Source organism: Lepidochelys kempii, chromosome 4 (genome assembly GCF_965140265.1).
Source record: "Lepidochelys kempii isolate rLepKem1 chromosome 4, rLepKem1.hap2, whole genome shotgun sequence".
Taxonomy (NCBI): Eukaryota; Metazoa; Chordata; order Testudines; family Cheloniidae; genus Lepidochelys; species Lepidochelys kempii.
Genome location: NC_133259.1, coordinates 51,120,702 through 51,133,181, shown reverse-complemented (window position 1 = coordinate 51,133,181; position 12,480 = coordinate 51,120,702). Strand labels below are relative to the sequence as shown.

General features: G+C 46.7%; 1 protein-coding gene across 4 annotated transcripts in view; it reads left to right on the top strand.

The window, feature by feature from the left end:
• The window catches only part of CLGN (calmegin), an 88,298-nt gene extending 76,364 nt beyond the window's left edge, over positions 1-11,934 (top strand). For 3 of the 4 annotated variants that reach the window (XM_073341180.1, XM_073341181.1, XM_073341183.1), the window contains 3 exons: positions 1,674-1,751; positions 10,330-10,445; positions 11,729-11,934. In XM_073341180.1, coding sequence (XP_073197281.1) covers positions 1,674-1,751; positions 10,330-10,445; positions 11,729-11,809 — 275 coding nt within the window. In that variant the 3' untranslated portion in view covers positions 11,810-11,934. The remainder of the gene's footprint in view (positions 1-1,673; positions 1,752-10,329; positions 10,446-11,728) is intronic. The other variant, XM_073341182.1, reaches the window with a different exon arrangement.
• Positions 11,935-12,480: the final 546 nt, after the last annotated feature.

Genomic DNA, 12,480 nt, shown 5'->3' with positions numbered 1-12,480 from the left:
CAGGTTCTTTCCATCCAGTTCAGGTGATGCTGCATTTGTGTGTGGGCTCCCTCTTAGTAAGAGTTTCTCTGGGCACCCACCTTTTTCCTATGAACCACCGGCACTTTGGGCCTACTGGGCATTTTGCATTGTTTTTATTAAATAAATTTTAGTGCATCTCTTGCTTTTTATTCTTCTTTCCTTTTCCTTTATCTCTTTCCATATCTGTTTCCTTCAGTCTGATTTTTTAAATTTGTACGTTTTTCACTGCAATGTTCACTTCCCTACTTTATTCTTTTCACATTTCCACTGATCATCTCCTTCCTTCATCTCATTCTTTTCTTTTTCCCCTGTCTATTCCTGTCCTAGAGGAGAATAGTTCAGCCTGCCAGCATCTCAAAATGCCACCAGGAATTTAGAGAAACAAGGTGGGTGAGGTAATATTTTATTGAACCAACTGCTGTTGGTGAGCGAGAGAGACAGAGCTTGAAAGCATGTCTCTGTCACCAATAGAAATTGGTCCAATAAAAGATGTAACCTCATCCACCTAGTCTCTCTAATATCCTGAGACCGACATGGCTACAACTACACTGCATATCAGGGATTTAAGCAGACCAGTACAGAGCTCACTAATCATACTCCGCCCGCATTGCTTTTTCTAAGACTAGAGCAGGAAGAGTGAGCTGAACACTGATAGCCCCCGCTCCATCATGTGATCTCTGCTAGTAATCCTATGGGAATGGCCAACTGCCCTGCAAGTCCATAGAAATGACTCCCCTCCTAAGTACATTCACAGCAGCCCAGTTCAGGCCTGTCCTACATAGTTAAACTCATGAGATGTGACTTCATACGTAATATCATGATGATGAAACTTAATTTAAAGATACAAGTAAAATAATCATATTTCTCAGACTACAGATTTCATACTGTAAAAATAATCTCTATCTATTAAACTTCCAGGATTTTCAGCGCGTTGTAGTGTGATGTTTCCCTTCAGCAGAAAGGAGATTAATTTAGTGGTAAACAGTCTTAATTCTTAAATCTGCATTAATCCTTATGCACTGAATCAAGCTGTACAACTCAGATACTCAGAATGCCATTCAAGATTTTTTCTGGTTTTATTCTGAGGAGGTTCAAAATATTACTGAAACATTATTAAAAGATGGATCTTTTTCTGATAGATGACTAGCATTATCAAAGTAGATTTTGGACTGAAAGTGTAATACATGTGGCACCAACTGCAAAGAAAAACTAACTTGAATCACAAAACTTCTTTGATTAACTTGTTTAAGAATTTTGTCTTTGGAATGGCTGTTTACGGTCAGTACTGTTACACCAAGGAGACTCATTGGATCCAGTGTTAAAGCCTAAAATCCCAGTAGTAACTAAACACATACTAAAGAAAAGTCTTTTTTTAATTTCTAGACATGCAGTCTATTTAAAGGTCTTTAGACAACTTCTGTGCTTTCTGACAGGAAAAAATAAAGGCTTTGTCATACATCTCTCCTTTTCCCTGTTCTTTACATGAAACTTATGATTCCACTTACCAGGAAGAAGCAGGCAAAAAACCTATTAATCAAGCTCTCATACCTAAGAGAAGGTTTTGTTCCCTTTACATCATTCTTTTGCCTCTTCATGCCTGAAAGCGTGGAGCACGTGGCTTTTGCTTTTCCCTGATTCTGTCTTTCCTACAGAAAGAAGACAAATTGAGGAGAAGGAAAAAGAGATGATAAAGGAGAAAAAGAAGAAAGGAAGGAAGGATCCTCCCTCAGGTACTGAGAAAGGGAAATAACCTGGGACAGGGCTTGGAAATGGCCTCTACTCCTTCCTTCTCTTCCTACACCTTCTTGCTGATGTTAATACTTCATGCTGATGGGCAGCAACTCCCATGCAGAGATGTAAAAGGTTTTCTACCAGACTACTTCATATGGAATCTGCAACCATAATATAATTTACTACTAGTTTTTTACTTCTGATCTTGACCACAGCTGTCACATCTGCAGAGTCAATATCTGCCTCTTTGTTTCTGGGTAGAGAGTATGATGTTGATTTGACCTATGAAGTCCTAAATCTCTTGGGATCTGCCTATGGGAGAAATTTCCTGCCCCTCCATGCAAGACAACACAATTGTGAACTGCAGAAGCGTTTGAAGTAGACCTCCTCAGTTTAAGGGTGTGTGTGGCTGCTGACAGGACGTTATCTCTAAAGGGGCTCCTCAGCTTTGTGATTTGCTCTTTTGTTACTTTAATGAGATGTTTCTGTGGGGCCAGTGGGTGGTGATAACTTGTTTTGGCCACACATCCCCTGGTTTGCCCTCATTCCTCTGCATGGAGCTCCTGACCCCTAAAGAGGTATCCAGGGAAAGGAGGCAACTCTGCCATGGAGGATAAGGTGCATGTGCAGCTTTTAGGGAACAATTAGATCCTTATTTATTAGGTAATCAGTAACAAATAGTACATTGTCCTGTTTATTCAGTTTCTGGCAGTTGCTACTTTTGGTTTTTTTTCTATTATTTTTAAGTGATGCTAGTGCTTCTGCAGAGTGCTGGATTGACAGCACTAAAAACTGAAGTATTTTTGACAGAATGTCAACACTGGTGTTTTGCCACACTATCCTGACCGTTATATAGCTATTTTTTTAAGTCAACATCTCTACGCCTGCATCTATACCAGGAAAACTAGGAAATGTTGTTTTCTATTGGTATTGTCTCTATTGTTGGTAGCACTGGTAGAGATTATGGTGCAGACGGATCGGGTGTTTCTACCACCATGTCATCTTTCCTTGCTCTGAATAAAAACACTTAGTACCTGTTAACATTACTATTTCCACCACTGGAGTTGAACTGGTAGCGAATTGTGTCCAAATTTCCTACTGTAGATCAGTCCAGAGAGAATAAGATGATTTTAAGTGTCCGTGCCCATTCAGTTCATGGCACCTCTGTTGAGACTACCACCAAGTGCCAGTTAATATTTTTTCTGACCTGAATGTCTGTCACTAAGAACTATATTTTGATTACTAATGTTGATTGCAATGTTGTAGCTGTGTTGGTCCCAGGATATTAGAGATACAAAATGGGTGAGGTAATGTCTTTTATTGGACTGATTTCTGTTGGTCAGAGAGACAAGCTTTTGAGTTTACACAGAGCTGGTAGAGGTATTCAGAGTGTCACCGCTAAATACAAGGTAGAACGACAGATTGTTAAGCATAAGGAGTTAATGTGTGTGTCAAGAGACCATTCCAGGTCAAGTGGACAATTAATCCTCTGCACTCATAGGAACAAAAGAAGGTTAGTGGGTTACAGATTGTTGTAATGAGCCATAAATCCAGTGTCTGAGTCCATGATTTTTGATATCATAGAATATCAGGGTTGGAAGGGACCTAAACTAAACTGTCAAGCCTGACCTTAAAAACCTCTAAGGAAGGAGATTCCACCACCTCCTTAGGTAACGCACTCCAGTGCTTCACCACTCTCCTAGTGAAAAAATTTTTCCTAATATCCAACCTACACCTCCCTGACTGCAACTTGAGTCTATTACTCCTTGTTCTGTCATCTGCTACCACTGAGAACAGTCTAGATCCATCCTCTTTGGAACCCCCATTCAGGTAGTTGAAAGCAGCTATCAAATCCCCACTCATTCTTCTCTTCTGCAGACTAAACAATCCCAGTTCCCTCAGTTTCTCCTCATAAATCATGTGTTCCAGTCCCCTAATAATTTTTGTTGCCCTCCGCTGGACGCTTTCCAAATTTTCCACATCCTTCTTGTAGTGCGGGGCCCAAAACTGGACACAGTACTCCAGATGAGGCCTCACCAATGTCGAATAGAGGGGAATGATCACATCCCTCGATTGTGGCAATGCTCCTACAAATACATCCCAAAATTCCGTTAGCCTTCTTGGCAACAAGGGCACACTGTTGACTCATATCCAGCATCTCATCCACTGTAACCCCTAGGTCCTTTTCTGCAGAACTGCTGCCTAGCCATTCGGACCATAGTCTGTAGCGGTGCATGGGATTCTTCCGTCCTAAGTGCAGGACTCTGCACTTGTCCTTGTTGAACCTCATCAGATTTCTTTTGGCCCAATCCTCTAATTTGTCTAGGTCCCTCTGTATCCTATCCCTACCCTCCAGCATATCTACCACTCCTCCCAGTTCAGTGTCCTCTGCAAATTTACTGAGGGTGCAGCCCATGCCATCTCCAGATCATTAATGAAGATATTGAACAAAACCGGCCCCAGGACCGACCCTTGGGGCACTCCACTTGATACCAGCTGCCAACTAGACATGGAGCCATTGATCACTACCCTTTAAGCCCGATCTAGCCAGCTTTCTATCCACATTATAGTCTATATCTAGAAGACGTACCAATTTTATTTCCCAGGCCCATCTTTTGGAGGTGTTCTGCAGGTTTCCTTTGAGAATGAGGACTGAGAGGTCAGATACAGAGTGATAATTTTGTGAAGTGTGTTTGCCCAAGGGTGATGGTAGTTACTTTTTTTTATCATTTTTCTGTGTGAGTTAATTTGAGAGTATAGTAATCGTCTTATTCTTCTTCGGGTGATTGCTCATGTGTATTCCACAATAGGTGTGCATGCTTGCCATGTGCACCAGTGACCGAAGTTTTTCCTCTAGCAGTACCTGTAGGGGGGAGCGTCACCCACGACCCCTGGAGTGGCGCCTGCCTGGCATGGTATATGGGAAGCTGCGTGCTCCCCCCACCCGCAGTTCCTTCTTGCTGCCAGTGAAGGTGTGTTGGAACTGCTCTGTTCCAGCTGTAGCTCATCCCCAGAACTGCTTGTTCATTCAGCGTTAGTACCTGTAGGTAGTTTAGTTCGTCAGTGAGCCTGGGCCGGGGCATGCCCCGTGCCCCAGGGTTTAAGTTGTGCGGCTCTTGTACTCGTTTTATGCCAAGAAGTGACCTGCACGCAGACTGTTTGTGCTGCGTGGGAGAAACCCATATCAGCGAAAGGTGCAAGATTTGCAAGTCGTTTAAGCCTCAGACCAAAAGAGAAAGGGACATTGGGCTCCAGACCATCTTGATGGAGTCAGCACTGACCCCGACCCTGGCATGCCGCTCCGAACCAGTATGTGGCACCGCAGCGTCGGTACGTGGTGACCCTCCAGTGCCATCGACCAGTCGGCACCGCTTCCCATCCACGGGGCATGCCAAGAGGGCCAGGAAGACTCCCTTTTTGCAGTGGCACGGAGGGAAGTCTGGGACAGAGGTTAGGACCATGTCAGGCAGTCCTCGATCCCCACCGGGCTCCAGGCCTCTGACTCACGTTGAGTGGAGAAGCCCAGCCCCTTCGGAACAGGGCTCTCCAGATGCCGTCCATGCCTGAAGCCCTCCAGGCAGCCCGGGACATTATGTCCACCGATGTCAGTCCTGTGCACCAGAGGCAAGCCGCCGCTGAGATCTCTGCAGTCGCCTCCAGCCTGGTACCAGTCTCGGTTGAGGGAATGTTCCCGACGTCGATCACCGCCCAGCAATCGCTCAGGGCAGAGTGTAGGTGGATCGCCCTCAGTGCCGACCAGACTGTCTGGCGGATTCCGTCCGGCTGGGACTCGCGGCACCGCTTGTCCTCAAGAAAAAGGCAGAATGCAAGTACTTTGTACCCGCTAAGGGACATGTATACCCACCTGGTGCCCAACTCCCTGGTGATCAAGTCGGTCAACCACAGGGAAAGGCAGGGTCATCCAGCCCTGACCCAAAGAACAAAGACTCTGAGACTGGACCCTTTTGGAAGGAAAGTTTATTCATCTTCGAGCTTCCAGTTACAAGTGGCAAACCATCAGGCTCTCCTGGGCAGGTACAAATTTAATCTGTGGGGCTCCCTGCCCAAGTTTGAGGACTCCCTCCAGGAGCGCAATAGGAAGGAGTTCAAGGTGCTAGTGGAGGAAGGGGCAACGGCCACTAGGGCATCCCTGCAGGCAGCCTCGGATGCTGCAGACACAGCCATCATCGCTCCTGCTCTCTGGGCTGTCCAGTGAGGCGCAGTCTTCCATGCAGGATCTCCCGTTTGACGGGAAAGCTCTGTTTGTGGAGGAAACAGATACAAGGCTCCATGGCATGAAAGACTCCCGCATGACCCTCCAGACTCAGGTTTTGCCAGAGCCAGGACATAGATGCCTAAAGTTCAAGCCACAGCAGACTCCTGCCCAGGCCGCCCTCCCGAAGTATGAGGCCGCCCATAAGAAGCAGTGGGACTATAAGAGACGCCCTCCGAGGCAGTTTTGGCCTGCCCCCTAGCCTGAGTCCTCCAAGGGCAAGCAGGTGGGGAAAAGGTGTTTTTGACGGGACGCTCAGGGGCACCCCACCAGTCCTCATCAGGGATCCACCCCCAATAAAGCTTCCCTTCTCCAACCGGTTGTGTGCTTTCCTCCCAGAATGGTTGCGGCTAACCTCGGACCGATGGGTCCTCAACACCATCTCCCGGGGTTATGCCCTCCAGTTTACGTCCTCCCCCCACCTCCCTTGGGGGACCCCTCGCACAAAGCTCTGCTCGAGCAAGAGGTGGGGTGGCTCCTAGGACTAGGAGCGATAGAGGTGGTGCCTGAGGAGTTCATGGGCAAGGGGTGTTACTCCTGTTATTTCCTTATCCTGAAGACCAAAGGGGAGCTCAGGCCCATCGTGGACCTTTGAAGTCTGACCAGTACATGCTGAAGCTCAAGTTCCACATGGTCTCCCTGGCCTCCATCATCCCCTCCCTGGATCCTGAGGACTGGTATGCTGCCCTCAATCTACAGGACGCGTACTTCCACATCCACATATTCGAGTGGCACAGGCACTTCCTCTGTTTCGGGTGGGACAGAATCCTTACCAATTCACGGTCCTCCTGTTTGGTCTGTCAACTGCCCCCAGGGTGTTTGCAAAATGCATGTCAATGGTAGCGGCCTACCTCAGATGGCGGGGGGTCCAGATATTTCCCTATCTGGATGATTGGCTTGTCAAGGGCACCTCTTGATTGCAGGTGAGGGATCACGTGGCGCTCCTCCTGTCCACATGCACCACCTTGGGCCTGTTGGTAAACAACACCAAGTCCACGTTAGTCCCGGTCCAACTCATAGAGTTTATTGGGGCACTCCTGGATGCAGTGTCGGCCAGGGCATCTCTCCCCCCAGACAGATTCGAGACCCTGAAAGGTCTCATCGACTCGGTCACAAGGTTCCCGGTGACAACAGCCAGTTTGCCTACAACTCTTGGGTCACATGTCGGTGTGCACATACGTGGTCCGTTACGCCAGACTCAGGATGAGGCTCCTCCTGCTCTGGTTGGCCTTGAAGTTCTCCCAGGCTACAGACAGTATGGACAAGGTCCTCACCCTGCCAGACTCTGATCACCTCCCAGTGGTAGTGGTCCACCCCAAACAACATGCTCCAAGGGGTCCCGTTCAGGGACAGGGCCCCGTCTTTGGAGCTGGTGTCCGATGTGTCAGACCTGGGCTGGGGGGCCCATGTGGGGAACTTTCAGACCCAAGGCTTGTGGTTGGCTCGAGATCTGACCTTGCATATAAACGTCAAGGAGCTCAGGGCGGTGCGGCTGGCGGGTATGGCCTTCAGCTCGCACCTGGAAGGCAAGGTAGTCAGGGTCCTCACGGACAACATGGCCTCAATGTTCTATATCAACGGGCAAGGCGGGGCCCAATCCTCTGCCGTGAAGCCCTTAGGCTGTGGGACTTCTGTATAGCCCACAACATCCACCTGAAGGCCTTCTACCTACTGGGCACCCAGAACAAGAGGGCGGATCGCTTGAGCAGGGACTTTTCCTCGCACCACGAGTGGTTCCTCCACCCAGAAGTGGCCCACCAGCTCTTCCGAATGTGGGAAACTCCTCAGGTGGACCTGTTCGTGACTTGGCAGAACCGGTGATGTGCCTGGTTCTGCTCTGGAGGGGCCTGGGGAGGGGTGCTATCTCCAATGCCTTTCTCCTGTCTTGGTCAGGCCAGCTTCTCTACGCCTTTCCCCCCATTCTCTCTAATCAGCAGGGTCCTGGAGAAGATAAAGACGGACAAGGCCCGGGTCCTCCTGATTGCCCCGGCGTGGCCCAGGCAGCTTTGGTACAGGACCCTCACAGGTCTGGCGGTAGATCCGCCGTGGCCGTTGCCGCTCTGCCCGGACCTGCTTTCTCAGGACCAGGGCCACTGCCTCCACCCCAACCTAGCAGCTCTTCACCTCGCGGCATGGCTGCTCAGTGGTTAGGTGGAGAGGAAAGGACGTGCTCAGAGCAGGTTCAGCGCATCCTCCTCGAAAGTATACTGCCCTCTACTCGCCATGCTTATTTGGCAAAGTGGTCCCAGTTTTCTAGCTGGGTGGCAGTGTGACGAAGTGGGACTGTTCTTAATATTTCCTCTGAATAGTGTGGGGGTGCCTCAGTTTCCCCTATGAAGTTCTTAAGTATCTAGGTGGTGCGATAAGGGTGTATGATCATTGCAGAGCCCTAGAGGGCATGTGTGTGCAGGAGTCTGGACACAGAGAATGGCCGACACCCTGTTTCCTGGCCACTGATGGCCTGGGCCCTTCCCCCCTGCCAGGTGAGAGCTAAAGGGTTGGAGAACAAAGAAATCCGGTGACCTCCTGGCCCCGGAAAGGAACAAAGCCCAGAGGAGGAGGGGCTGGAGGGAGTTTCAGTTTGGGGCTGGCTGGGACATGGAGTAAAGGGCAGACGTGGTTGTCTGGCTCACTGCCCCCCAAAATGGACTCAGCTGAGGGGTCCTGTTCTCGGCACCTGCAAGCTCTGTTTTAGACCATGTTCCTGTCATCTAATAAACCTCTGTTTTACGGGCTGGCTGAGAGTCACATCTGACTGCGAAGTTGGGGTGCAGGACCCTCTGGCTGAGCGGACTCGCTGTGGGAAGCGCACGGAGGGGCAGAGGATGCTGAATGCTCCGAGGTCAGACCCAGGAAGGTGGAAGCTGTATGAGCTGTGTGTCCTGAAGACAGGCTGCTCACAGAAAGGCCACTGCCCCAGAGTCCTGACTGGCTTCATGGGGAGCAGTTCCAGAGCATCGCCCAGGGACTCCGTGACAGGCAGTCCAGGGTGTCTCCCTGGTGACCGCCCTGATCCAGCTTGTCCTTGATTACCTCCTCCACCTGAGGGCCCAAGGCCTGGTGCCCTCATCAATCAAGGTGCACTTGGCAGCCATATCGGCCTTCCATCTGCCGGTGCAAGGGCACACGGTATTTTCCCATGCTATGACTGGCCGGTTCCTTAGGGGTTTGGACTGTCTTTTTCCGTATTCTAGACCCCCAGTCCCGCAGTGGGACCTAAACCTGGTGTTGGCTCATCTCACGGGGTCCCCGTTTGAACCACAGGCCATGTGCTCCTGGTCTCACCTCTTGTGGAAGGTGGCCTTCCTGGTTGCAATCACTTCGGCCAGGCGAACTCTGTCGGAGTTGTCTGGCAAGAAGGAACTGAGGATTGGGGGAGTGCACAGCTCCCCTTATACCGTGCCAGGCAGATGCCACTCCAGGGGTCTCGGGGGGCGCTCCCCCCTATGGGTACTGCTAGGGGAAAAACTTCCAGCACCGGTGCACGTGGCGAGCGTGTACATCTATTGTGGAATAGACACGAGCAACACATCTCGAACACCAGTTATGGAAAAGATAACTGTCTTTTTCACCCACATAACTGTAGTTGGCGCATTTGTGCACTGGATGTACACCATATGTGATAAGAATGAGTAGGCCCTATCGATCTTGAAAGGTGTGTTGTGGGGGGCATTGATCATCGTTGCAGTGGAGGTATGTCTGCAGGTTTTGCATCTGTTACGACAAGGTCTGCTGCTGCTTTGTGTTGGTGTGCCCTGGTCTGGTGGAAGCTTGCTTGTGATTATGAGTTTGAGGTTATTTGAAGGCCGGAATAGAGGGTTTGGGAAACCCATCAAGTATGGGTGGTAACTGTTTAATGATACTGTGTATAAAAGCCCATAATTCCATTGTCTGTCTCATGAACCATCGAATCTCTGTTTTGGACTGAAATTCCATTTGCTAAAATAGTTGGAGATTAAGGAGTAGATTTCTCCTTTTTGTGTCAACAGTTGTTTGCAGTTGCAGTAAATGTTGCTTGAATGTCTAAATACATGAATTGCTGGCATAAAAAGAGGCTAGGTTGAAATTGTCAAAATTGGGTACTAAACTTTGACAGTGGATCTTATACTAGTTGATGTTAAGAAATCTCTACCCCTGGTATCAGGGGTTTGTTAGTTTGAACAGTTGCATATAAAATGGTCCGTGTTAAAATTTGAAATTGTCTGTTTTGTTTATATTTTGCTTTAGCAGTGTATTTGGTTTTCTCACTTATCTTTGCATAAAATAGTCCATCTACTGAGTCATTGTGTTAATCTCTGCTCTAGAAGGTGAAGGTGAGGGTGAAGGTGAAGATAAAAATGATGAAGAGGAGAATGAAGCTGCAGAAGGAAATCAGGAAGAAGAAGGTGACCAATCAAATAAATGTGGTTCCGAGGATGAGGTAAGCTACTCTAGAACTGCAAATAAGATTTGGAAATAAGCACAGTGGGGAAAAAGCAGGAATTTGATTGTTTCACAGAAATATGTTTTACAGGGAATATAGTGACCACATTCTTCTCTCCCCCTCCAATTTATCCATAAAAGAGAAATGGATAAATTCATGGAGGCTAAGTCCATTAATGGCTATTAGCCAGGATGGGTAAGGAATGGTGTCCCTAGCCTCTGTTTGTCAGAGGGTGGAGATGGATGGCAGGAGAGAGATCACTTGATCATTACCTGTTAGGTTCACTCCCTCTGGGGCACCTGGCATTGGCCACTGTCAGCAGACAGGTTACTGGGCTGGATGGACCCTTGATCTGACCCAGTATGGCCATTCTTATGTAAAAACCAGACCCCCACCCATGTACTAATTTAAATGTTTTCTCTATTTATATTAGTTTAATAATGTATTTTATTATTTCAGACATTAGAATTGTATAGGCTTGTAAAATCTGTGGTTACAGCTTCCCCTGCTACATCCAGCAGTTTTGTAAATGATGATGTGTTCGGAAGCAGCCTGCATATCTTATCTAGTTATTACTAGGATATGCAAGCAATTTTATAATTATGACTAGCTGTTAATATCTAATTCACAGATTTCTCACATAGTTGATTGTCATTGCCAAGACAGTGCTATCGCTCAGGAACTTTAAATTAAAATGACAGGCCTGCAATTGGGTGTAACAGGGAAGTAGGGTTGCAATACATTGGCCGATACAGGAGTTTCCTCCTGGGAGGACTTCTGATACGGTAATTATCTGTTTTCAAATTAAGAAACATAAGTCAGACATCTGTTTTGGCCAGTCTCATGCTGCTTACTTTGTCTCACTGAGTAATGCAGCTGTGGAGTACCTAAAATCTCCAAAGAAAGAAATGGTGGGTAGAATAAGTGGAGACTGTACTTTAAGCCAGGGGGGTGGAGGGGAAGTCACTGCATTCATGACTCTGCAAATTAAGTTGTTTCTTTGGATACTACTGAGTAAATTAGGCAAGAAAAGAAAGAAAGATTTGAGGAAAAAACTTCAGTGTATACTCATCTTTTATATCCTGTTTATAGGACAGGAAATAAAGATTTAAAGCTGAGGAAAGGGACTTTACCATTGTGCATTTTGTAACACTTGCCAAGAGTTGCAGTATTTTATCCATAGTCAATATGATTGGGATAAGGAAAATACCTCTCATTATTGCCATAATTAAATTTAAATTGCTGATTTGAAGAAGTTAAACCAAAATCTTCTATTCCAGATGAAAGAAGCTGATGAAAGCACAGGGTCTGGAGATGGTCCAATGAAATCAGTACGCAAAAGAAGAGTACGAAAGGACTGAGTAATTTCCAATTAGTATTTTTAGTTCCTGATTATAGAAACTTGGTGTGCTATTTTGGTGTGCCTGACAGCATGCAAATTACTGAGACTTAAAAAAAAAAAAAAAAAAAAAAAGACTGGACTTATCACTACATAGCCTCCTGCTTCCATGTCCAGCCTCTTTGATATTCCCAAACTTAGCAATTTCCTCAAAAAAAAAAAAAAAATCTGTGAAGAGTTAGATGGTATTTTGAATTTAGAATAAAAGTAAAATGGCAATTTGATTATCTGATTTAAAAGATTAATATTCTTAGAAATTAGTTAATATTGGTTGACCGTCATTTAGGCTCTAAACATTTTTTAAAACATGACTAGTAAATGCAATGATAGTATTTTTGCAGCTTTAGCACAAATCAGCTGCTTCCACTTCACCTGAAGTGGAATATAGCATCTCTAGTAGTTCACAGCCCTAAAGAAATGGCCAGTCATTTTTTTTTCTGTGCAGAGCTAAATATAATAGTTGTTTTTGTATGATAAATATTCAGTGCTAGCAACACATTTTATTGTAAATGATCTACCTTTATAATGTTATGTTTGTGGTCACATGTTCACTTTAGGCATTTGTTACAGTAATTTATTTGACAATGTATCATTCATAGAAACACTGGTTAATAGATAGTATAGCATGTTTTA